At 35.2% G+C, this 26,881-nt stretch overlaps 4 protein-coding genes across 12 annotated transcripts; 1 reads left to right on the top strand and 3 right to left on the bottom strand.

Moving 5' to 3' along the window:
* The first annotated feature begins 246 nt into the window (after positions 1–246).
* LOC145559000 (aspartokinase 1, chloroplastic-like) lies at positions 247–4,680 on the top strand. 8 transcript variants are annotated; one of them, XR_014092636.1, is made up of 5 exons: positions 247–831; positions 1,552–1,592; positions 1,702–1,856; positions 2,158–2,966; positions 4,266–4,680. XR_014092636.1 is itself a non-coding variant. In XM_081620385.1 (4 exons), the coding sequence occupies exons 1-4, from the start codon at positions 758–760 to the stop codon at positions 2,284–2,286; spliced, it is 399 nt and encodes a 132-aa protein (XP_081476511.1). In that variant the 5' UTR covers positions 247–757; the 3' UTR covers positions 2,287–4,680. The 8 variants fall into 8 exon arrangements, 3 of the variants coding, with proteins under 3 accessions (XP_081476511.1, XP_081476514.1, XP_081476513.1); XR_014092637.1 differs by having other exon boundaries at positions 2,862–2,966; XR_014092638.1 differs by lacking the exon at positions 247–831 and adding an exon at positions 1,347–1,469 and having other exon boundaries at positions 2,862–2,966.
* Positions 4,681–5,950: 1,270 nt separating this feature from the next.
* LOC145559001 (glutamate receptor 3.2-like) lies at positions 5,951–11,929 on the bottom strand. 2 transcript variants are annotated; one of them, XM_081620390.1, is made up of 7 exons: positions 11,571–11,929; positions 9,961–10,176; positions 8,266–9,602; positions 7,833–8,110; positions 7,458–7,489; positions 6,969–7,363; positions 5,951–6,709 (listed from the first exon to the last, which is right to left on the bottom strand). In XM_081620390.1, the coding sequence occupies exons 2-7, from the start codon at positions 10,163–10,165 to the stop codon at positions 6,209–6,211; spliced, it is 2,748 nt and encodes a 915-aa protein (XP_081476516.1). In that variant the 5' UTR covers positions 10,166–10,176; positions 11,571–11,929; the 3' UTR covers positions 5,951–6,208. The 2 variants fall into 2 exon arrangements, with proteins under 2 accessions (XP_081476516.1, XP_081476515.1); XM_081620389.1 differs by having other exon boundaries at positions 9,961–10,326; positions 11,571–11,928.
* A 1,176-nt stretch (positions 11,930–13,105) lies between these two features.
* LOC145558075 (putative disease resistance protein RGA4) lies at positions 13,106–17,136 on the bottom strand. The gene is made up of 2 exons (XM_081619225.1): positions 13,861–17,136; positions 13,106–13,698 (listed from the first exon to the last, which is right to left on the bottom strand). The coding sequence occupies exons 1-2, from the start codon at positions 17,133–17,135 to the stop codon at positions 13,695–13,697; spliced, it is 3,279 nt and encodes a 1,092-aa protein (XP_081475351.1). The 5' UTR covers position 17,136; the 3' UTR covers positions 13,106–13,694.
* Positions 17,137–18,245: 1,109 nt separating this feature from the next.
* LOC145560354 (protein NUCLEOLAR COMPLEX ASSOCIATED 4-like) lies at positions 18,246–25,926 on the bottom strand. The gene is made up of 15 exons (XM_081621606.1): positions 25,337–25,926; positions 24,828–24,920; positions 24,640–24,713; positions 24,293–24,354; positions 24,142–24,184; positions 23,123–23,220; positions 22,450–22,538; positions 21,302–21,403; positions 20,740–20,798; positions 20,483–20,657; positions 20,215–20,388; positions 19,476–19,635; positions 19,265–19,322; positions 19,067–19,172; positions 18,246–18,493 (listed from the first exon to the last, which is right to left on the bottom strand). The coding sequence occupies exons 1-15, from the start codon at positions 25,853–25,855 to the stop codon at positions 18,362–18,364; spliced, it is 1,944 nt and encodes a 647-aa protein (XP_081477732.1). The 5' UTR covers positions 25,856–25,926; the 3' UTR covers positions 18,246–18,361.
* Positions 25,927–26,881: the final 955 nt, after the last annotated feature.

The following is a 26,881-nucleotide window of genomic DNA, read 5'->3' on the forward strand; positions in this document are numbered from 1 at the left end:
CTTCAACTTAATTTCAGTTCAATTCAATTCAGATATAAATTAGAACAGGCCTTTACCTTTATTAATTTTACCACATGTTCAAGAAATTTCATCAATAACACACCCTTTCATTGCCCATTCTTGTCATGATATGTTACCTAAATGGATTACAAGACATTTTTCCTTACCCTTTTAAATCCCAGAACATGTGTTACTGTTTCAAATCTACAGTGTAGTGACGGTTATGCCCTTTGGTTTTTTTTTTTTTTTTTTTTTTCCTTATTTTCCTTGTTGATTGACTTCAGTCTTCAACCCTGAATGCCTCATTCATGCTTTTTCCCCTTTCATGCTCTACCATTCATTTCTTCCATTTGCTTTCTCTGACCTTTGAATCGGTCTTTCAGTCTTTCTCACTCTCATTCCATCTCTCCTTTCTCACTTCAATTTCTCTCTCTTCACTCTCCACTCGCCTTTCCTCCCTCCATTTTTCGCACTCCCCCTTAGATTCTCTCTCTTCAATCGCCATTAATGTAAAGATCGAGCAACAACAACAACCATGTCGAAGATGAAGCATATACTTCGGAAGCTACTCATCGGTAACGACCATCACAACCGCCATCACTCGGCGGCTCGTCGGATACCTAATAATCGGACTCAGGAATCGGAGACTTCGACGGCGACGACTCCGCCGTCGTCTTTGTCAACGTCTTCATCACCGTCGTCGGTATCTTCGAGTCGAGTTATCGGATAGTAAGGGAATCGACGCCGGCGACGGAGAATGGTGGTGGAAATGTCAATAGAAGAAATCCTGCTGATTGACATTTTTGATCCTCCATTGAAGCAGCTTGCGAGGTATGTTGTTAATTATGTTGATTTTAATTTTTGATGTTGATGCACATAATTATGTTGATTTTAATTTTTGATGCTGATGCTCATAATTAACCCCTTGGCTGGGTTGATTTAAATTTTTTAGAATTTGGGGTTTTGTAAAAAAAAAAAAATGATCTTGCTTGTTTATTATATGGAGTACTATATATATATTTAATTGATTAAGTTATTGTAATGATTAATGAAGTTTACCCTGTATAATAGAAGTGATTTTTATTTTTGGGCATTTTGGAATTGAGGTAAAAATTTGGAGGTAATAGGCGGCGTTGGCTGTGATTTAGTGGGGAATTGAGGAATTAGTGATGTGGGGTTGTTGGTGCAAGAAGTTGGAGCAGCAGCAGGGCACTAGGGTTGCTGGTGGCTGCTGTTCGTGAGGGAGAAAGGAGTTGTGGTTGGGTGAGGTGGGGAATATGGCTCGTTGGTGGGGTGTGTGGGCGTTTTTGGTGGTGACAGTTGGCTGTGGTGGTCGGGAATTGGTGGAATCGGGGCTGTAGAAGGGTGGGGGTGTAATAGGGTCTGGTTGGTGGGGGGTATGTGGGAGTTTTGGGCTGGTGGGAAGGGGACATCCTGGAACTCATCCTTATTAAGGATCTTCATTATAGGTAACCAGAAAATCATAACAATAATAATAGCTTGTTTCTTATTCCTTTTTGATTCTAAAACTAAATTATTTTGTGCTTAAAGGATGGTGGCAAAGCTCGAAATCGATGTTTCTGTTGTATCTTGTAAGCGTTTTGTATACAATTCAAGTGTTTAGTATGCATTGTAAACACTTTCTTGGTTTGCCAGTAGTTTTTTTTTTTCTAATTAAGATTTTGTTTTTTCTTCCAAAAGCGCATTTAGAGGAATTAGAGCAGTTTCTCAGGGGTATTGCAATGATGAAGGAGCTCACTCTACGTACCAAGGATTATCTTGTTTCCTTTGGAGATTGTTTGTCCACAACAATCTTCGCCGCTTATATGAACAAAATCGGTGCCAAAGCACGCCAGGTATGTTATCAGCTTCATATTATATGATTATATATGTACTGATTGAACGTTCACAAAGTTATAATGTTTAATAGACCATTCATTGTAAATGAAAACTCCAGAGCATTTGTGTTCTATCTAGCTCACATCAACTTATTTATACTAATGCCAAAATCATAGGATTCAGTTATATTTTGCTCTTTTAGTAATATCACACCACAATTCATTTTTGTGGGGATCATGAACATGTTCAACTTTGATTACTATAGTCTTTTACTATAATCTTTTCCTATAATCTTTTAAACGCGCTCTTCTATCACAGAACAATAACATCAAAAAACCAACAAGCTTGCATCACATAACAAGTTTTACCTCTATAAAAAGTTTCAACAAAGGTAAAGCAATTCCAAATTCACTCTGTTCTAAAATTTGTCGAAATTCTAAAGCTTGACAGAGTAAATGGGTATTGCCTCTGTGAAGCTTGTTCTAAAACTTGTTGGAATTTTTAATTTTAACAGTAATAAATTGTTGGCTATATAGGTTAAGTTTTACCTCTATGGAAGAGCTAAAATAAAGTTTTTTGATGTTGATGCTTTAGAAGAATTAGCTTAACCTTGATTAGGTTGATTTTTATTTATTAAAATTTGAGGTTTTGGAAAAAAAAAAATGATCTTGCTTGTTTAGTGTAGTACTTTTGCTGATGAAATTATGCTAATGGGTGAAATTATTATCTGTTTTCATTTTGATATTCTTTGGCTGTACTTTAAGAAGTGATGTGGTCCAATGTAAACATCTTTTCTTCTGCTTTTTTTTTTTTGTTGATATAATAGTAATTCCTTAATCTCATAAACCTTGTTTAGTTTTTATTTAGTTGAACATGTATTAAGGAAATCCCATTTAGTTGAAGGTATACAATCAAAGCTAATTGTATAAGGGTTTGTGTTTGCACCGTTATTATGAATTTGTGATTTGGAAATTTGTGTATTTTGTGGTTTTTTTGTTGAATTTACTTGTAAAAATGGCTAGGGACGTTGATGTTTGTTCAACTGCTTGTTTTCACTTTCGAGTTTTCTCCGATCCTCCATTGAAAGGAACTTCTGAACTTTCCCTTTCATTGAAGCAGCTTGCGAGGTAATTTGTTTTTCAATCATAAAATTTTGCAATTGCTAGGGTTTATCGATAATTAATTGAGTTAGTGTTCTCTTTTGAAGAAAAAAAAAAAATCAATACATTGAGATTAGAAATTATTACAAAAATTAAAAGATACAGCAAAAATGATCATACCCCGCTTCTTTGAGTAACCTCCCACTTAGCACGAAGTGCATTCTGAACATTCCTGGAACCTTGGGTCAATGAGATTGAGCAGCAACTAAAATCCTATAAAATCTAAATTTTCAAAACACAAAACTTCGGTCTATCATAGTTTCCCATAATCAAATCTAATTTTGAGAATATGATTTTTTTTTCTTGTTTTTTTAGATCTGTTTAACGAACTCACTCACTTGACTGGGATAAATTAGTCATTTGAAATTTGGGATGAATAATAAGACTGGGAAAATTGAGGGTATAGATGGTAGAACAAAGACTTTTGCGGTGGGCGGTTTAAGAGTTGAGAGCTACTAGGACCTTTTAAGTCCCAAGATCTAATCTAATACTTTATGAAATGTAATGGATATAAAGGCACATTTAGGATCATTTGCAGCTGCTTTGAAAGATAAAGGCGTTTGGGTAACGAATACTTAAACTTAACTACTTAAGGTGGTATATGATTGCAGTAGTGTAGTATCTTTAATTGTCTAAATTCAGGTCACACACAAATGATTTGGTGGCTTATAACTCCTGAGGTTATGCTAATTAACCACTGCTAGGTTATGAACCATGGGATTCTTCCAACTTTCTATTTATAATTTGAATAATTTTGAATCGATAATAAATCAGATTACAATAAACTGTAGTATTAGCTATAGTTGGTCAGCTTACTAAATAAAAATCATATTACACTTGTCAACCTCTCGCAACCCACAAAATATCTACTGCATTTAGCAACTAAACAACATGAATTATCTAGGAATATATATTTAATGCTTTGCTTTCCCGTTATATGTTTTTTAGCATTCAAGTATACGGGCTAGGCAAAATAGGTTTTATTTTACTACACTTAGTTTGGATTGAAGCAATTGGGTGGAAAAGAAAATAAGAGAAGGAAAGGAAGACAACAATTTCTTTAGTCAATTTCTTTTGTATAATTACAAGTAGTGAGAGTTCATGAAAATGGATTGATGCAAAGTCATGACTCAAGGTCATTAATTGAGTTTATTTTCATTGAATTTATACTCAAGCTCCCTGTATACATACATTGTAATATAAATTTTCAATATGTGTGCCATGAAAGTGGTGGTGTTTATTTTCTTATTTTATTTGATGTTGCAGGTTGATGATCATGTTAGTCTAAAATAATATTGAGGATTCAAAGCCACTAAAGGATACCGACCATGCAAATGTTGCTCGGTCTCTGGATGTGAAATCAGAACCAATTAAGCAAGATGAATATTGATGTGTAATAGAGGATAGTGCTTATTATTAGTAATCAAAGACAGCTTTTATTTCCACAAAGAATATGTAGTACAAGATGCCGCCTTTGTTGATGTATACAATTTTTTAAGGGTGAGCAACTTATTTAGGCATGATCAACTATTTTAGAGTAATATAATTTGAATATGATTTTTAGGAGTGAGAAAATTTTTTAGGGGTGCACCAATTATTTAGGAAAATTTGTAAATTACCACCCAAAAAGGGATCTTGTTTTGAAATTACCACTCATCAAAACTTTTATTTTAAATTACCACCCCATGCATTAAATTTTTTTTCAGATTACCACTTTTTTTTTGGAATTCTGGTGGAATTTCCATTTGAGGGCCTCACTTTATTAATTTCCCTCCTTTTTTTCTTCCTTTCCCTCGACCTAACCTTTTGGATGTTGTATTAAACGCAAAAAACAACTTCCCTCATCTATTCCTTCAATTAATTCATCCAAAAGCATCAATCTTTTCCCTTTTTCTTCCTTTACTTCTCTATTAAATACGCAAACTACCCCTAAAGGGTTGAATTAAAACCCTAACTTTTTTTTTGTTTGTTTTTTTTTTCCTGCAAATTGAATGCTTTGTTGTACTCGAATCAGCACAAATCTAACAAAAAAGCCCAATTAATTTCAGACAAGTACCCTAATTGCAAAAAACCCCCAATTTAATTGCCTCAAGAACCCTAATTCCTAAATATAACCATTTACCCCAATTATTGTTGGCGAAAAACCCAAAATTAAGGAGTGGATTCATACTTTAGATGCGAATTGAGAGTCTGCACTTCAGTAGATAAATTCTTCAAACAATAATAGCTGAAATTTGAGAAAATTTAGTTGAAATTGGGGCAAAAATCGTGAATTGAAGTTGGAGACTTTATAAAAAAGAAAATCAGGGAGGGAAACAGTCAAAAGAGTCTAATTAGCCGTTATTAGCCGTTGGGTGGGATCCCCAAACAGAAATTCCATTGGAATTCTAAAAAAGGTGGTAATCTGAAAACTTATTTAATTTAAGAAATGGTAATTTAAAATAAAATTTTTAACGGGTGGTAATTTCAAAACAAGTTCCTTTTTGGGTGGTAATTTACAAATTTTCCAATTATTTAAGGGTGAGCAAATTCTTTACAGGAAAGCAATTTATTAGTTGATTAATTACATAAATCTAAGGGTGATCAATTTAATGTCCTCCTTGTCCCATTGAATGCCCACATATTAACCTGTTTTTAATACAAAATCTAATACTATTGCACTACCCATTACATACATTACCTAAATTGGATTAGTAAGGTCCATCAATTTAACGAGGACATTAAATTCACTCATTCCGTGTTTATTGAGGTATCGCGCGCAACGCGCGCGATGGCTCAACTAGTAATTTTAAATATAGAAACTTTGTTAATTCAATATTCATACAACAGGTGAACCCGTTAGCTAAATTTAGAATATCCTTGGAAAAAATGTCAAGTGAATGGTTGAATAAGATAATTAAGCAATTGTATTGGCTGAATTGAAAATTTCTATTCATTTATGTTACTTGTAGTAAACACAATTATGTTCATAGTTCATTACTCCAAATGATATGAACATACAAAGGGGAGATTTTGAACTATAAGATAAAACTGTTCTTCCAGTCTTTATCTATAACAATAATAGCCCATTGCTATGGTATTACTACTAATTAAGCTAACCTGTATACATTCAATGATTTCTACATGATATATTTTCAAAAGGTTTAAGGCAAAGTTAATATATATTTGGACATAATTACAAGAAATTGGGATCAGCTTTGATCCTCTCATCAATTCCAAATATTGCTGTTACTATTGTCGTCACGATAACTTCTAAAATCTTCACTTTTAGATGATTTTCCCCCGGATTCAATCTCCACCGGCTCACTACCATGAGTTGGCATTGATGCAGATATCCGTTTCCTTTTCAACTTTCTCTGTGACAGGTCTTCCTTCTTGTCAGCAAATGACAAGAATGTCTTAATTCGTGCAGACCGAGAGCTGCTCTGGCTTGAAGGTTCCGTGTGTTGAGGCAAATGATGCTGGTGGAACTGGTAGAGCATTATGGAGAAGTATATGATAAGCGCGAGGATACAAGCAACACCACATATAAGGAATAAGCCGACGAAGTTTTCCAGCCTAAGCTGTTCAGAATCATTTACAACATTTGATGGACAAGCATGCTTTTGCTTGAGATTACGCTCAGTAATATTTTGCAGGCTGCCATTCTCTGATAGCTGGAGGATGGCTGTTGACATGTCGAGAGCTAATGGAGAGTCTCTCTTAAAAGCCTGAGAAAACAGGTAGAATCAGTGTCTGTCAAACTAAGTAATCAAAGCAAAGAACTGTAAGGCAACAACAGAATACACCAGCTTCAATTAAAAGAATCTGATTAATTTTGGTTTATTACGTTGTCATTTTTATGCAAAATGATATTGCAGCAGGTGAAGCCTGACGATTCCTTGAATTGTTAGCAAAAAAGATTCTGGTGTAATTAGTAATGTAAGAAACACAACTAATTACTTATAGCTCATAGTTAGTGATACTCACAAATCCCCAACCACTCTTGGTGAATTCCTGGCCTGCAACTGCAAATTGGCAGTAATTTGAAAGAAAAAGATCGACATATGGCTGTTCATCAACCACAGCAGCAACTCTTCCTGCTTTGAGAGCATCTGCATACTCTTGTGGGGAGTTTAGAGGCTTAAGCCTTGATCTGGGGATATTAAGTTCCTCTCGGAGATAGTTCTCTGCATAAGAACCTACTTGGAATCCTATAGGTGCACTACTAGTAATCAACGAGTCGATTCCTTTAATTGAAGATGTTAGCTGTTGGACGGTCAGGAAAGAAGTCAAACTAGCTGTATAGCTTGACTGAATGATCAAAACCACAAACAACCATATGACAAGAACCACTCGGCCAAGTGTGCTCACAGTGTTTTCTCCTAAAAGTTCAGAAATTTTCATCAAAAGTCAGAAAAATAAGCCAAGAACATATCCAGAACTGATATTCAGAAAGATTACTCAGAATAGACTTACTGTGGGCAAAAAACAGGGTTGAGAAACTAAACCTGAAATTTTGAGAAGAAAATTGTGAGTGAGCCATCATATACAGAAACGTACAATTCAGAACAGTAAGTGGTTGTTTGGCTAATATAGACTTGCATAAGAAGTTGAAATTTTTAGTATTGGTTGGTTGACAAATACTCTAGACATTTAACTTCTTAGAAGTAAATTCAATGGAACAAGTTGTTTAACTAATCCCCAAGATAAGTGGAGTCTACCTCCTATGTTTATCAAATAATCTTTGACAAAGGAGCTCATCATGGGAAATGATACTTCACAGTTCATACAAACCAAACAGCCACTTAAAGTATCTATCTTCTTAATGCACAATCGTGAATTATGACTTACCATAAAATTGTCATAATCTGTTTACTGGGAGGCCCACGAAATTCATCATTCAATCTGTGTTCAAGGATCCATATAACTGCCCCCACTACAAGGAAAAATACAGCCGTCACCACCCACATGAGTGGTGTAAATGGCCTTAAAAATGCCCAGTCACTAGAGCTCAACTTTTTCACTGGGGCTACTACAACCAACCCTGAATCTGCATATGGCTGAGTGAAGTCTGCAATTCTTGTGCGGTTGGTCACAATTGCAATGTCTCCCACAGCAGCATCGAATTCCTATAATGTCACATCTGAATATCAGTTATCAACACCCTTTATATGGTATTTTAAATCAGTAGAACATAAGAAAGCCTGGGATTAGTGCCTTACAAAAACCTATCAATATAGAACCCAAGAAAGCACAGGTAGACAAGATGAAATGCTATACTTACACCCGTTGTGATCCTTGATACGAGATCACTATAGCTGGGATTTCGATGCCCATCTCCAAAGAATATGAACTCATGAGGAACTGCATATGGCAGCAATTTTATGGCAGCTTCAAAAACATCGATGCAGTATCCACGAGGAGCATGAGTTTGATTGTCTACATAAACAAAGTCAGGAAAGCTGACTCTAAGAGGAACCCCAACTCGTAATTTTCTCCCATCCCGAGGGAAAACCCAACCACGAGGCTGGTTCTTAGTTCCTCCAGGCCACACAACACTGCGTAGCTTCTGACTGGCACCTGAACGATTCTGCGGTCTTTCACGAAGAGTTTCTGGTGCTATAACAGATAACCCAGAATAGTTTGCCCAGTATCCAATCTGCCTCGTTTGCCTACCAACTATGTTAATGACATCATAAGAAGGGTTAGCCAAAGCTCTGTCAGGATTGTACCAAATTGGGCCTGTGAGGCCTGTCATATTGGTTCCCAGTATAAACTTGAGCAAATCTTTTCCTCCATCAAAGATACTCAAAGCACTTAAATTCATATCTCCTCCTCCAACAGCAGTTAAGGCCGGATCATTTGAAAAGGAAATATTGTTGCCTTGGCGCAGAAATGCATCAATAGCACGGGCAATTAACCAAACAGTGTCATAGGCATAAAGCCCATATACGTTTAACCCAGTTGAGCCTTTGCTCAAGTTGTTCCACCTAGAGATAAATGCCTTTTTCTTTTGCGAGTCAGGAGTATGGGGGCGAAGTGTGATTACCCCCTGACTGTTTTTGTAGAGCTTTGGACTTGGAGTACTATCTAAGTTGGCAGGTAACCATGAAGTAGCTATCCAAACATACCCTTCTCCTATCATGCCAAGCTGCTCAGCTGCCTCGAGAATTATTGGACCAAAAGTATTCAAAGTATGCACAACAAGCACCCTTGATTCCTTATTCTTCACCTTTTCAAGTTCCTGTTTTACTACACTCAAATTTCCTCTGATATCAGGGGGAAGAACTGCCTTATAAGAGATCTTGCCACGCTTCTCTGCAAGCTTGTCGCCCAATGCAGTGATGCCATTCCGACTCTGCTCATCATCAGTGAAGATAGCTGTTACCTGTGTCCAACGAAAGTAGTTTACTATTTCAGCAACGGCAGCCATCTGAAACAGATCACTGGGGGCCGTTTGGAAAAAGTAGGGATATTGGATAGGTGATAATGTAGGATCAAGAGCAGAGAATGACAATAGTGGGATGTGCAGTTCATTTGCTAGATGAGAAAGCACATGTGCCATAAGGGATGTCTGAGGGCCAATAATAGCAACAGTATCCGTCTCCATGAACTGCAATGCTGCAATCAATGAATATATTACTAATTAACAGATGTTGAAATTCTCATACATTTTAATGCTTGTTTGACATAATTAAAGGGAAGGGACAAGTGGAGAAGGGGAAAGCCAATCTGCAACATATGCTTCTAAATTTTCTAATTTTCAGACCCAAAGGAGCCTCTATATTTCCTCCCAGTCAAGATGCCTCTCTCATGTTTCATCCATTTTCCTCTAAATATTTTTGGTTAAACATAACAACGGAAGAAGCCTAAATGCATAAAGCAAGAAACATAGGAAGCAAAAATAGACTTTACTATACTATAATATAAGGAATCAAAAAGTTCCAATTGCAACATAAAAGTGTTTGTAAGAATTTACCTCCCATGATGCTGAGAAATCCATTATAATTAGAATCATGAATTTGGAGAGACAGGGTACGACCACCAAGTACCTTGGGATCAGAATTTATATCATCCACAGCAGCATTCATCGCGATCTTTGAAACCTTACCAGTGAGCGTGCCCAGAGTAAATATAGCACCGATATTCACTTTCTCTGACCCACAAGAGCCTTTAAAAAACATACTGCAAAGAACTAGCAACCATGGCACAATATGAAGCACTTTCATCTTGAAATTAGACATGAAACAGGCCTTCACAGAAGTGCAAGTTCTCTCAATTAGCCTCAATTATACAATAACAATATTATCATGCTTAGGAATCAGCTTCCTTCTTCCTTCAGCCACTACAAACCCAATTAAAATAAGAAAAGTAAAATGGGTGTGTAAAAAATGAACATATAAAATTAGAAATTGGTTAATAAAGCATCTAAAATATAAATTCTAATTCTCGCAAAAGAACCAAATGCCCAAAGGAACAAGAATCTAAGGTAACTCTAAAGTTAGGGTCACCAAAAGCTAGAAAACAACATATGGACAGGGCAAACAACACACTCAAAAAGTAGAAAGCAAATATCAGGTGATTTTATGCTCAAAACTGTTCTATTATACAAGAAAACCCCATTTGAAACCCTGCAGAATCCTTGTACAAAGATGAATACTTTTACTAAAATTCTCATTGTAATCTACTCTATTCGCCCGTCCTTAATTGTTCGCATCATTTCCATTTTTGAGTCAAAGTACATCAAGTTGACCATGAACTTCAATTTATATTTGTAGGATCTTGTTAAATTTGCTTGAACATATATTTTCAAATTACCCTCTTTTAAATACACAATTTCAAATATTAACTGTCAAATATGTTTTTTTTTTTTTTTTTTTTTTGGAGACCACGTGAAAGCAAATGGTGCAAACAATAAAGGACAAAGGGAGTAGTATGCTAAACCCATAAAATAAGCAAGAAATGAACTTTTAAGCAAGAAATGAACTTTTTCAAGCTATCAAAATAATTGGTTTATAAATGACATGGAAGCTTACTTATTAACACAGAAAATCAAGGACATGAAGATTGCAGGAAGACTGATGTTGAATATAAGCTCAATTCATTGAAAAAAAGTAGCAATATCACCAGACATAAAGGCACAAAATGAAGCTAACTACCCACTTAATTAATAAATGGAAGTTTATTCCAAGATTATAATGTGCTAAATAAAGCTAATTACCCACTTTTTTTTGCAAAATATAATTTTTAAACAATCTTTTTATTATTATTATTATCATTTGCAAATCATTAATTAGAAGGCGCAAAATGAAGCAACCGCCCACATAATTATTTAGAGTAAAAAAATACCCACATAATATTAAAGTGAAAATTTGCCCCCTTCATTATTTTTATTTTTATTTATTTATTTTTCATACAAAAAATTGCCCCTTTCTAATTGAGGAAGCAGCAGTTGGGAAAATAGGTACGCAACAACCACACAAGATTTAAAAAAAAAATTAAAAAAAATCAGGGAAATTACAAATATAGTAAAAATAAATTGAAATTGAAGAAGAATAATTAAGTAAGAAGATAAAGATAAATACTCACGAGAGAAAAGAAAAGCTGAAAGCTTTACTGGTGAAGTAAGAATCTGCCATTAAATTCAGAAGTAAGCATTATATTTTCCAGAAAAGAAAAATTCCACCCAAGTTGAGTTGACTTTTCTTCTCAAATTAGAAATAGGAATGCAATTGAAGGCTAAAATAGGTAGAGGATTAAAGATAAGGGTGAAATCTGAGAAAGATTTAGGAGAGAGAAAAACACCAAAAATAAAAAAATAATTGCAACAGCACAAATAGCATAAGAACAACATGTATCACTCTCAAGTCTCAAGTAATGTTGTTGTAAAGTATTGTTCATATTATGAACGTGGGAAATGAAAATGAAGGGTGAGGTGGGGATAGTGGAGCGTTAGTGAAAGACTGAAAGTGCATATCTGTATCACTCCAAATTTCCAAATGTGTCAAAAAAAAAAAAAAAAAAAAATCACTCTAAAATTCCAAATAACCCCCCAACTAGGCAATTAGACAAAAATACTGTAATGGGAGTGTTTGATTAGACTATGTTCTCTTCAAATTATTTATACTTCGAAAATAAGTTAGAGTAAAAATATTTTCTTTTAAGTTTTTTAAAATCGGTGGTTTTGGTCTGAACAAGTAAAATTAAAACTGATAGAGTATAAAACATATTTCTCGGCTTCAACCATCAGCTTGAGTTTTTTGGTTGAGTTGATCCACTAACATGGTATCGGAGCCAGCGTGACACAAAGGTCACAGGTTCGAATCTCATCTACCTCTCCTTTAAAGTGGAATTAATTCGCGCCAGATATGGGTGGACATGTGTTTCATCCACATGTAAGAGGGAGAGATAGAGTATAATACATATTCCTGGACCTCAACCATCAGCTTGTAGCTTGTAACGTGTAACGTTTCAATATACAAAAGGGTTTTATAAATCCAACCCCTTTTGGGGGGTAAAAGCTTTTCTTCCCACAATCACACCTTTAAAAAAGCTTCACAACTCACAAGTGAAGAATTTGAAAGATGTGAAACAAATTTGATGGTGGAGTATGTAATACGTTGCACTCAGGGTCTTTCTAGGCTTCTAACCCAACTAATGGAGTTCTGGGCCTTGTGTGGGGCCTTAGACGGACCCAATAAGAACATTCTTCCTATCTTAAGGTATGGTTACTACCCTTTTTTAGTTTTTTACAAGTGTGTGGCTCGGTTGGTATGTCGACCATGTAGTTGGAAAATGTGTCTTGGCGCCTTGGTGGGTTACAAAAAATAATTACTAGAATTACTTCTGTTTTAAATTAGACATTTTTTTAACTTATATTTTATGTCAAATCGTTGTAAGTAATAAGGAATATAAAACTTCACACACTAATTTAATCAACACTTAGCAAGAATAGTTTCTCCAAAGTATAAATTATCAAAAAATGAAACTTACAAATCTCCCTATGATAGATACTCAAATGACAATTTTGTATATAACGTCAAAGGGAAAAACAAAACGGCAAGAAAATAATTACAGTGAATACTATCACAACAAGCCGACCCATATGCCAATCATAACTATTCATTACTTCATTTATTTGGCAAGAAATAATAATGCATTTTCTACAAAATTTATCAGTTTTCAATCCCCACTATAATGCATCTTTTTGAAATGGAAACTGGTTCTCAAAAATATTGCGCCCTATCTCTGCCTAATGGTACAACACCACTGCTCCACTAGACCAATTTCCAATCTTTTTGTATTTAGAGAATATGTCCTCTTTTATCAAAAGCAAGATGGTGGTGAACTCCATTGAGCAAAGGTCAAGGAGGTAGGACCTAAATCTCCTCATTACAAATATATAACTGTACAAGTGCAACATATAATCATTAAGATGAGTAATGGGCAATAGCATTTGAAAAGTAAATTGTCATAAGACAATCTTTGCTAAGTCAGATGCTTCTTAATAGTACAATAGCCCATAATAACAAAGAAAGAAAGAAAAAAATTCATACGCGTTCCTGAGTACTTTACTCTGATCAGGAATGTGAATTGCCAATTGCAGCAGCGCTTTTGGCCTTTTGGGTGTGTAATGTGTTCATAATTTACAGCAATGATCAGTCTTCAGTTTTCTGACTACTCCAAGGAACGGAAGGATCTGGCCGTGCTAGCTTAGCTACACAGGTGAGAATGCAATCCAAATACATCAGTACCAGAAATAGCTATAACAAAGCCAGGCAGAAATAGCTGGACTCATAGGAGCATAATTAAAAGAATACTAAAATAACTTAAGTTTTGAAATGGAAAGAATGAAGTACACCTTTCTAAAGCTACTCACCTGATATCAAGGTCAATTTTGGGGATGTGTTGAATTTTGGGCCAATCATCTCCGTTGGGTTCTTTGCACCTTTCTTGTAGGTCTTGACAGTATGATATGCGTAGTGTTTGAAGGGAGGTGAGATTCCGCATTGATTCAGGAAGTGATTTGAGGGAATAGCAATGTCTGAGGGACAGAAATTGAAGAGATGAAAAGCAATATATCCATTCTGGCAGGGCTTTCAGATCCTCACATTCAAAAAGTTCGAGCCTTTGCAGGAAGGTCAAATACTGCATCCCCTTGGGCAGATTCGTTGCATTCTTGAGAGACTTCAGTTCCAAGGATCGTAAGCTCTGATTAAGAAGTTTCCAAGGCACTATGTTATCATTGTTATCATATTCAGAGATTCTCAGTTGGTTGTTGCAGGATATTGATTGAAGATAACACACATTATCTATTTTCAAACTCCTCAATTTGATGTCATCTTGTGAATTTCCAGCAGCAGTAGTATCACTCTTCTCATCCCTTATGTTTACCATCATATTTATCCCCAACGTCTCATTGTTGCGATACAACTTCAAATCTTCCAGGCTTGGACAGGGAGGAAATGATGTCAGATTAACGCAACACTCAATTTTCAGTACAGAGAGACGAGGAAAGCTCAATCTTGTTCTGAATATATGATCATCCTCAACTGAAATCACTCTTCTCCACCATCCCTTCAACGCATTCAGATTCATAATCTCAAGAGATTCAAGGGAGGGGAAGAATGTTGTTAATTCTTCTCCATCATTGCTTATGTTGCTGCTTGCATTCTCCATATACTCCAACTTATCTAATCGTTCAAGTACCAGTGATTTCAAACAAGGCAATTTACTGAGAGATGGTATCTGCTCCAAGTTCCCATTTCTAAGGTCAATCTTTACAAGATGGGGGAAGGAGATAGCCCAATCATCCTCTACTCTTCCCCACCTTCGAATCATCGTACCTGGATATCCGTACAACGTAAACCCCTTGAGATTTGTATGTGGCTCAAGCTTTTCCATCACAGCTTCAGTGTCAGCACATCCATCACCGAAGTAAATTGTAACTTCCCTGACGCGTTTCATATTCTTCAAATACTCTCCACCCTCATCATTTTTGTCTTCCACATTTTTATAATTTCTACCGATTTTAATATGGATGTCGCCTTTGATGTTATTTAGAGCTTTCAGATCTCTGAGCTCACCATTACATTGTTTTTCATTTGAGACATTATTCTTACCCCCTCCCACTACAAAGTATGGTAGAACATTGAGTTTAGTCAACCTATCAAACCCAGAAGGCATACTTGTCAATCTATTACAATGAGATAAATCTAAATGCCTAAGTTTTACTAGTTTGCAAAAATCTTTTGGCAACTCCTTTAATACACACCATCGTAAAACTAATGTTTGCAAATTATGTAGTTCAACTATCGAATCAGGAAGTACTGTAAGAGCAGCGTAAGAAAGATTTAGGTACCTTAAATGCAGTAGCTTGCCTAAAGAATCAAGCGAGGTTTCAACCCCTAAAAAGGGCAACTCCAAAACCCTCAGACAAGTGCACTTATTTACTTGTGAAACCACAACATCATTATTATGTCCCTGACAAGTATGTATTAACGAACGTATCTTAGAACTACTCAAAGAGCTCCCTGCACATTCCTTGCCAATAAAAGACAAATGGCGAGTCTTGTCTTCTAAGCTGTTTGTACTAGAACTCACTACACAAATTTCCTTCCTCCCTACATCCTGAGCAACATCGTGCATCAAATCATGGATTTTAACTGACTCAATATCACCATATTCATCCCTCTCTACATCTTGAAAGAAGCATCTACGTAACAAAATCAAAAAATGTTCCTCCGCAGCATCTTCTATGCTTTGACCTCTATCGAATGGCACAATGTATCCTTGTGCAATCCAAAGGCTAATCAACATCTCTCTCTCAATTTCAGTATCCTTGGGAAATAATGCACAATAGCTAAAACAACTTTTTAATGAAGAATCAAGATTGTGGTAACTAAGCTTTAAAATAGACATAATCTTGTTATCACCTTTACCAATTTCAGCCAATCCATGCATTTCAAATGATCTCCACTTACTAATGCTCTGACCAAATAGAAGACTCCCTACCACTTTGATAGCAAGAGGAATGTTATGACATTTTTTGACAATATTCTTTCCAATCTTAACTAATTCTAGATGGTTTAAGTGTTTGTTATCTTTGACAAATGATGCCATCTTAAACAATCGCCAAGAATTATTTGGGGATAAACCTTCTAGCTTATAGATATGCTTATCCCCTATAATTTTTGCTGTCATCTCAGAACGCGTAGTTACAATTATCCTACTTCCCTTCTGACCAAATATTAAGAAATTTTTCAAATTAAGCCACTCCTCACGATCCTCATTCCATACATCATCAAGAACAAGCAAGTACTTCTTTCCTCTTAATTGTTCTCCAAGTTGATTTTGCACCCATTCCAACGAAGATCTATCATCAGGCTTCTTATCAGAAACTAGTTCTAGAATCTTACAAAGGATTGTTGTGACATCAAATTTCTCCCCATCTTGATCAGACACACACACCCACAACCTCAATGACGAAAACTCATTTTTAATCTTTTCATCATTGCACACAAGTTGAGCAAGAGCAGTTTTTCCCAACCCGCCCACTCCCACTATAGTCACGAAAAGAAAATCTTCATCAACATCAGGATCTAGCAGCACATCGATGATGACCTTCTTATCATCCTCCCTCCCAATTATATCCTTTGACTCTACATAGGAACAAGTATCTTTTCTTCTCCTACTTATAGGTTTGTTGTCAACAGCAAACCCAAATTTTTTATGATTACTAGCAATAGCATCCAATAACTTTTTAATGTCTTTAACATGTTGTGACATTCTGCAAGCTTGACTCACCTCCTTTTTCTTAGAATAAAAGAAGCGGCGTACCTTCTTTAAAAGTGTGCCATCCCGCTCATCCTTGTTGCTGTCAAGCTCCTTCAACTCGGCGAGGGTGAGAAACTCGTCAAACAAATCATCAGCATCATAAACAGCTGCCTTGAGGTCCTCGATGTAGCCCTGTGCTACAATGGAGAGTTCGCGCTTGGCCTCAGCATCAAGGAGTACATTCTTAATGGTGCAGACAGTTTTGTTAAGGTCTTCAAGTTGAGATTTGTAGCCCCATATGTCACAAATCTCTCTAATGATCGGAGACCCAATAACTTCGATAAGTTTTTCAGCAATGCAGATTCCTAACTCGGCCATTGGAGCTTCAAAGAGATGAAGTGATGGGAATTGGGAATCAAATAAAGAAATGATGTAGTAGGCCTAGTGGCTAATCCGTTAATGATATTGTATTAAGGTATAATGCTTAGTATAATGGTGATGTATATATACATTTTCTCCTTGTTTACTTAATGTATATGTGAGAAGCTTCGTACGCTGAACTCCATAAAAACACACGCAACCCTTTAAAATACTCGGCTAACACTGATATCAGGATTGACTATAATATTCTAATGTTAGTATGTTACTGATAATGCAAGGCATCTCTCCTAAAGACCTGGATAGGCGGATATATTACTCATTTAAGTAGCACTTCCTCTATTTTTTGTTTTAATTTCACCATTTGTCATTTCACGCTCGCCAATGTAGCAAAAATTATATAAAGCTTATATTTGAAAAGTAGATATTGAAACGAAATATGTGAATAGTATAAACTCAAAATAGCGGAATTAAAATAAAATAAAAATAGAGAAAGTACGTTTTAAATGTGATACTAAAGCTTAACTTAGTTCATCTAATTTGGATTCTTATTATCCAAACTTGTACTTGAATTATTTTACTTAAACATAATTATTTTATCTATATCTAAACTTATCTAAAATTGTGCAAAATTTTCTGAAAAAAAAAATAGATATAGCTTATTTTATCTTGATTTGTATAGGTAAAACAAGTTAAGTTGAAACAATCAGGCAATAAAGCAACGTTGATTTCTTTTTTCTTTCAAAAAAAAAAAAAAAAAAAAAAAGTAACATTAATTTCTTTTTTTATTTTTTTAAATATGAATTTTATAATTTTAGAGTGCAAACATTAATTTGGCCTTGATATATAAGGGATGATGCAAAAGAGGTTAGTAAAATGAATTAAATCAATCATACTTGATAAATATGGTAAGAAACTCGCATATTGACAACGAGGTCACAAGTTTGAGCCCCACCATCTACATATGTGCTTGCCTACTTGGGAATGTTTATCAATTAGGTTCACAATTATCCAGTGATAGTTTGATGGACACCAACTACGGTCATATTACAAAGAATCCATCAGAGTTGAGCATTTTATCTTTTCTCTGGTCAAAGAAGACAAACTAAATGAAGGCAAAACCCAACATTGGAATTTAGTACATGGAAGCATATAGGTTCCGGCAAAATTGAATATTTGTGGTCTCAATATATATTGAAAGCAAAAATACATTTTCTACAACAAAACTAACTCTTCACCTCTTCATCGATTTTGCTTACATCGTAATTAAATGACCACCCGGGAAAATGACTTTCTGAAAACAAAGAAGTTTGCGGTGCTTTCTTTGCAAGAGGAACTTGCTTTACCCTTCTTCGCATCTGCAATCAGAATATCACAATTTGAAAAGTGTCAGGAAAGCGTGGAATTGTGAGGAAATTCAATCACCAAACAATAACTGATGACAGGACAAACACATCTCTTCTAATTTAAGTTGGGCATAATTCTTCTATAAAATTTACAGTTTTAGTATGTGGTGTGAGACATGTGAGAATGAATAAATTTCTGATTAGACATGACGCAGCTATGCAGAGTGCTTCAAACTACAATTGCTAAACAAGATACACCCCTAACCTCAGAAAATCAAAATGTATCATAAAGTTCCCTAAATTTTCTCATTCAACACATGTAGAACGATGGTGCTCTTGGTAGTGGACAACATTTGTTATTCCAAAATAGTAGTAGTCAACCTTTTGCATTTAAGATGTAAAACTACACAGATTTGGAGTCAATAATGAAAAGAACACATTTTTAAAGCAACCCTCCTTCAAACAAGTTAACAACAATAGACTTGAATAGGCAGAAACAATTTTATTTCTCCTGTAAAAGATACAGAAGCATACAGAGCTGTAATTCAGCTATATCAAATTAATCTTATTGTATCAGAAAATTACCTCTTCCCTGAATATTGTAGCATATGAACCAGAACTAAAGTCACCTATCATTACTTCTGCAGTTTTCGCTCTCACTGTCAAATCATTCTCGAGTGATAGAACAAATCTACAAAAAAAGTCAAATGGAAGAAAACAGAAATTCAAGATAAGATGGAAATGCAAATATCAAATTATAAACAAGGTCATAGAAGCACGTACCGTGAAACAGGCGGACAATAATGGTGACGCAGAGTATCAATCTCCCAAAGAGAGCTCCCTGTTACAAGTACTTTTGTTATTGCATGCATAATTATGCGCATAAATAATCACCATCACAAAGTCTTATAAGTAGTAAGAAACTAAGAATTACAGAACACGGATAAAAATCAAACTGTATCTCAAGCACGTTACATGGATTGAAGATGCTTACTCATGGCCTTAGACCTTAACGGATCACTTTCTTCATTATTGAACAGATCAACACCTTGTTTTCCTCCGGCCACATCAGAGTCAACACTAGCATTTCCATCAGAATTAACATGCTCTTGCTCAGATTTTTTGTCACCATCTTTTATATCTTCACCGGTTTCCTATATAAAAAGAAAAGAGCTAATTTAATGGAAAAACCACTGAATGATAAAATTGATAGAATTGTACATTATGCTCCAATCAGGGACCAGTTGATCAATTTCTAACTTAAATTTTAAACTAAGAAAACATGTACAAGAACAACTGAACAAGTAAACAAATAATAATGCAAAAGAAATAACTAACCCAGGCTTTTATATAGATAAATTTAATCACATACAAGTATTCCCAAATCCCGGTGGATCAAACAAGATTTCAGCAGCAGATAATAACAAAAAATATTGCGCACTAACAACCAGGATGGAAACACAAGACAGCACATTTAAGTTGTAAGCCAAGAAAAGTTAAGTTAGTTAAGTTCTGCTCTGTATCTACAATATTTATGACAGGTGCTCTTCTAAATAGTTTGCCTATATTAGGCAGACAACATGAACTCAAAAACAGGCACCAAAAACTTGGACAACATTCTCGTGAAGCTTAAAAGAGGGCAGCAGAGATATTTATATCAAGGAGACCAAACTAGCTGTATATAACCTAAAAAAATATATCCAAGTTTCATAATTGTGGCAAAGATATTTTACCCGATGAACCAAACAGTTGATTGATGGATGTCTCCGCAAAAGATTGTGGACCAAAGCAATAATAACCAGTGCCCCAGAAGGAGGGACTGTAAGCGAGAGTCTGCTCAACTTCTTTGTGAAAGCAGCTGCCAGATATGCAGGAAGAAGTGGTGATTTCAAACAGGAATCGAGCAGCTACAAATAAAAAGTCATTACACATAAGTCAAACGAAATATTTGTACCAAGGGCCCAATTACATAATAAAGTTCAACAGAGTACCCTATCTCACCTCAAAGAATTTCGCACGATGTTTTGCCATAAATATAGAGGGTATCAGAAGAGCATAAAGTTTCTCATAAAAGTTGGGATACTCCAAGCCATACTTTGTCATAAGAATGAAAAGACCACTTAGAGCCATAACACTAACTACTCCACCAATGTCATAGGACCTTGTCAAAAAGTCACTGAAAAAACGAGTGTATTTTAAGCACATAAATTTTGAAAATACAAGGGCAGAGCAAAAGTAGAAGATGAAAATGTACTCACCATAACATGACAGGATTGGACAAATAGGGAATGACTTCCTGATGCAGATTAACAAGCACCTGAATATCATGGAAATTTAAGAATTATTTCTAATATCAATACTTTGGGTCACCTAAAAAATTATATCAGGTCAAAATGCCAAGTTCAAACTAGGCGAACAACACTTCAGTTCAACAGGGACCAGTGAACAGATCAAATCATTCCTGCTGATAGACTGAACTAAATGAACACAGGGATTAAAACCAATCCTGACCCAACCCAGCCTCGTTACGGTCAAAATAGCCTGAAGTGCCAAGAGTGGTTCAGCCTGTAGCCATCTCCATCCGTCAGCCTTAGAAAAAGTGGAAAAGAAAAAGAACCCCACCGAATGTGTTTTTATTAACCCTACACTCCTACAGTAAAAACTTGACATATATCTAGGAATATCAGGCTAGAATAAGTTATATTTTACCTAAATGACTTCAGAGAAAGTGAACTTTGAGCAACATTCTTCAGCATACACATAGCCAAGAAATATATATCAGCACTACAAAATGAAAGGCTAAGATGCAGTTGTCTTTACCTCCTTGTAGACATCAAGAGGAAGTGGTAACCTAAGAAATGACATCCATGCCTTTGTGAACTTAAGTTTCATCTTTTTTGAGACACTGCTCAAAGGAACATCCTGGAAGACAAAGTGTATGATAGTAACTGTCAAAACATATAATTAAGGAATCCAAAATTCAATAACATAATAGTGACAAAAGATCATTTGTGAATAGAAAAAGTATGAAAAGCACAAATTGTAAATGAATTTAACATACAACTAGCACATGATCAATTGTGTACACAAATAGTATGCAATATGCATAGTGTGCACAGACTTTGGGTCCTAGGCATTCATCCCTAGTCATGATAAAGCAAATGTTAAGGATTTTAAAATGCAAGATATTAAGCAAACGGGTGCAAATAAACAATTTTACAATGCTGTGAAAAAGACTAGCAAGAAAGATGAACCAAAAGTGTCCAAAAAATAACATAGTGAAAGACAGAAAGTGGAACTTAGAAAGGGTGGTGGGAAGGCTAACCAAGATAGTAACGATAATACTATAGAAGAATCATCATATCAACACCCCATGGCCCATGCTGCCAAAACGAAGAAAATGAATGGGAGAAAAAAAAAAATAAATAAATAAAAAGAGGTGGTGTTACATATCAGATGGTGAACAAATTCTTAGGAATATTAGTTACCATGACATTTTGTTACATGGTAGAAACTACTCCAAGTTCTAAACTACTTAATTCAATTCCAAGAGGAAATCCCTAGTAAATTATTCAATACTAGCCCTTCCCCCCATATTTAAAATCTATGAAGAGGAAAACATTAGATGAGACATGATTTTCTTAGGTAGGTCCATAAAACAGCCCTTGAAAAGCTGTCCACCCTACATAGTGTAAATTCATGTGTTTATCCTCCATTTCCACATAAGGGCTTTTACACTATTTATCTTCCCTGCAATACCATGTGATAGATTTCAATTACCCAGCAAATTGTACATCAGAAAGAGACGTACACATTTTTTGGCTACCATGAAAACTAAACAATCAGAACAATAACAAGAAGCGGCGCATCAAAAGAAAGTTACTTTGCAGAATAATGAACCGGTAAAAATAATTTCAAACCGTAAAAAAAAATAAAGGAATAAAACAAAACAAAACACTAGCACTAACATTTTTGGTAATTTTTGCTCTATTTTTCTGTTTATCTTTCCCTTCTTTATGCTTAGCCTCCTCCTGCTGACCTTCTTTAGATAAGAAACCTAATCCATTAAAACCAAATAAAATCATATCTTAATTCATCAACAAAAATTGCAAGACTATCACAGGCTACTTATGGTAGATAGAAAATGCAAATGAGTAAAAGAAGAAAAGAAGAGAGAATTTTTCGAAGAAAATTTTCAGAAATTAAATCACACGTTCCAGCAAGAGGCATGGCTGTCACAGGAGGTTTACATAGAATCCATATAGTTTGGGAAATTTAACTCTCTTGTTTTGGCAATGATATAAAACAAAATTACGTTTACTAGAAACATTGCACTTAAAGACTTTAGACAAGACGACAAGTAGAACAGAGAGCAAGCTAAAACAGCCGAGACACTTGCCCAAGTAGCCCCTGACAAAGAGAGAAAGTCAACAAAACAAAAACAACTAGTAAACTAGGCTAGGTATTGTTAGAAAACAAGAGCACAGATATATCCCCCTCCACAATGGCACAACTCCCCATATGGTCTCCCGGTTGTGGGCAAACAAGAAGGAAGTCCATAAGGGAAGGAGTAAAAAAACACAAGGAACGTGATGAGGAACAGATGCCAACACATCAAATCAAACAAAATAGGGGATTCACCTGCACTCAACATCTCAATAGCATTACTTTCATCCACGTTGCTTAAAGGAGGAATGTGAGATAAGATAAAATGAATCTTCTTTATTGAGCACTCTAGGCTGTTGCAGAATAAAAGAGAAAGAAATAAATAAATATATTATGAGAGCAATTATAATTCACAATAAAATTAGGTATAAGTCAGCAGTTTCAGACTCTCAGCCACAGGCTCACAGAGCAAGCTTGAACCAACTGAATTAGGTTTGCATTACAAGCTTCAAACCGTCAAAGTCAATACCAACTCCTATTTAGTTATCCTGCCTATTATAATCCTTGGATTTGCCACAGCATCTCAGCAACTTTTTAAGGGAGCAAGGGGCAAAGACCCTCAACAAAAAAATTCCCCCATTCCCCCTCAAGGCGCTAGGCAAGGTAAAAAATACCACTCAAGTCTCATTATTTAGGGGGAAGGGGAGACCCATTAAATAAAAGAATGCTTCACTTTAAGAAGGTTACTACATTCCACCTGAATTATTTTGTATTAAAACAAGCCAATAAAAATAAACAGAACACATATTTGATAAAATTAACCATCTTCAAGATGTGCATAAAAACCATAGGTGATGAACGAATGACCGATTAATAAAACTAATAGAACCAAAATCTTTGTCCAATCAGAGGAGTGACCTAAAATCTATTAAAAGGCATCAGGAAAAAAAAAATTATAAAAAATAAAAAAATTAATTTTTTTTTTTAACCTACTTGATGCAGCTCTTCTATTAATGATAGAACATCTTTCAAACATAACACACACCTAATGGCAAAAGCTAAACCGGTAAGTATTAAGTAGATACTGAGAATTAACAAATCACAAAGGTGCTGATTTCTTAATCGGGAGATTCGAGTTGTAATTGCACTAGGTGCTCAAAGTTACAATCACCTACCCAAAAGTCACGGGGCAATAATGCTGCATATATATCCTCTTGCTACACAAAGTACAAGATAGAAGGAAAAACTTGTGCTGAAGTAAACAATCAACTAACCTTGCCTTGGAATCATCTTTGTCTTTAATCCCAGCTTTACCACCTGGAATAAATTAGGTTAAGTGCTTGAAAACTATATTAAAATTTTACAGAGATAGAAGATAAGAGCAGCATTTAAAAAGAGCATACTCAAAGAAAGAAAATCAGGTACCTGAACTATTGTTGGACTCCAATGTTTTACAGAGTTTTTCAACTGTAATATAGGTAAAATAACTGCACCAAATTGTTCAAATCATAAATAACAGAACGTAAACCATCATATGAATTTAAATTGCATCCTATAAGGCCATGATGCCAGCTAATAAGGAAGAAACACCACCTAAATGGAATGCATAATCTATAATTTTCTTAGTATTCTCTGCACACTTTGAAATAGAATGTATCCAGGGTCTAATGCATAGATAACATGTCTTCCGGAAACATAATCGACAATCTCTGCTTAAATTTACAATATATTACGCAAATGGAGAGGCAAGTGATTCAGAAAAGAGTCCATACCGTACATCGACGTACTTGAAATATTTTGAAGCTAAGGTTTCGAGTAAGAATTCAGCTTCCAACGACGAATAAATCTGCCAATTAGAGAGAATGCAGATTACATCATTAAAAGCAATTCCTAAAAATCAACAAGCATCAAGATGAAAAAGCAAAATTCCGTGACACAGCCACACAGGTAAGTAACTCACAATTGTCTGAATAAGCTTATGGTATAAAGCAGAATAAAACTTTTTGCCATTTCCAAGCTTCACAAACTCCATTAATGTAGCCAATACGATTTCCTGAAAATTAGAAACAGTAAAATCAATTATCTTGGTGGACATTACATAATAAGTAGAACTCAAGCTTAAAAACATAGAAATTGCTGACAAAAGTAAAAATTAAAGTAATTTCTTATCAATATCAAAAATTTCGGGATACTCATCAAATTGGATAAAAAATCTTACGCAATTTTATGTACAATCCAAAACTTATAAGAAAAATTAAGCTTTAAATTGAAAACGCAGCAACTTAATATCAATTATAATGAAACACAAAAATTAGAATTAAAGACATTTATAGTCATAGAATTTGCAAATTTGAGTAGCTGAATTAGGGAAACAACCAAAAAAAAAAACACGCAATTTCATAAACAATCCAAAATAAGAAAAATCAAAGTTTAAAATGAAAAGGCAGCAATTTAATAGAAATTACTCACACCAACTGGAATGAACCCAGATTCAATACGAGCAAGTTGATCAGATAGAGGAGAAACCGCGATATCAAGCAACGATTTGACGAGGTCGTCGAATTTAGAGCGAAGCCAAGTTTTGTAAATGAAATCGGGGTCGGAAGTGTCGGAGTTTGCGGCGGTGGCGGCGGCGGCATTGGAGGAAGCAGGAAGATCGTGGATGTTAACATGGAAGAAGGATTGAAGGGATAGAAGAGAATCGACGACGACAGAAGGAGGAGAAGAAGGGGTGATGTAAGTGAGAAGATGATGGAGATTGTTGCTGTAAGCTGCTGAGGAGAGGAGTTGTTGAGCTAGTTGTTGAACGTGCTCTAATTGACTGCTTTCGTCGAGCTTGTTCTGGCTTCCGGCGGCGGTGGTTTTGGCTTTTTTGGTTTTAGGGTTTGATAGGCTGCGTTTGTCACGCTTCTTCTGGATTCCGGTGATGGCGGTGGTGGTTGTGGTTGTGGTGGTGGTGGCGGCGGTTTTGGTTTTTTTGGACGCCATTGTTTAGTGGGATGTTGGAGGAGAAGAGGGAGGGTTTAAGGTTTTGAGGAGAGAGAAAGAGGGTTGGGGTTTAGGCGTTTAGCTTAGGTTTATTTTTTATTTTTTATTTTTTTTAGCAATAAGGAAGCAAACAAGTAATACATCCCTGACGGTAACATAAGGGTAGGGGTGGCAATTCGGGTCAGCGAGTCGGGTTTGGGTGAGATTTCCGATCGATTTCGGGTTATGCTTAAAAACTGTCAAATATAGTGCAAAACTTAATATTCTGTATTATTATGAAATATGAAATTTGGGTCAAATCGGGTCAAATTTAGGTTGGTCGGGTCAGGTCGTGTTATTGCCAACCCCACATAAGGGATAAAATCGTATTATTAGTGAACATTATTCGCTAAAATGAAGTAACGGTTTTACTCATGAATAATAAAAAACATGTTACAAGTAACTCATTTACAATATCGTCACCAGATAAAAAAAAAATGGTTGTTTATTATGAAAATCAACTTGTATTTTTTCTTGTTCACTACATATTTGCTTTGTTCCCAATCTTCCCATCCGTGAATGCATTCACCGAATCCGACGAGTAAGTGAGCATCACAATTTGCATACGGATTTTGTCATTATTTGTCAATTGTTTTTTCTCTCTTCCATCTTTCTTTGATCCTTTAATATCATAGTAGAAGACTAGTCCAAAACACGATTTCAACCTCTCTGATTAGTAAAAAAAATTAAGAAATAGAGATAATTGTAGTGTTGCTAAAGTTGACATAATTATGATTTAACTCAAAGTTGGGATTAGTTGATAAATATTGTTCAAAACTGGGATTATACTTGTAAGCATTATTATTGAACTAATTATGAAGCAGATGTTAAAAAAAAAATAATAATAAATAAATAAATAAAAAGGATCATCAATATAAAGTGTTTTATGATTTTATCAAATCTACACATTTTTTTTTTTTGTACAACCAAAAAAGCAACTATACAAACTGGTTACTCATAGAAAAATGTAAAATTGAACTATAACTA

Source organism: Chenopodium album, chromosome 9 (genome assembly GCF_948465745.1).
Source record: "Chenopodium album chromosome 9, dcCheAlbu1.1, whole genome shotgun sequence".
Lineage (NCBI taxonomy): Eukaryota > Viridiplantae > Streptophyta > Magnoliopsida > Caryophyllales > Amaranthaceae > Chenopodium > Chenopodium album.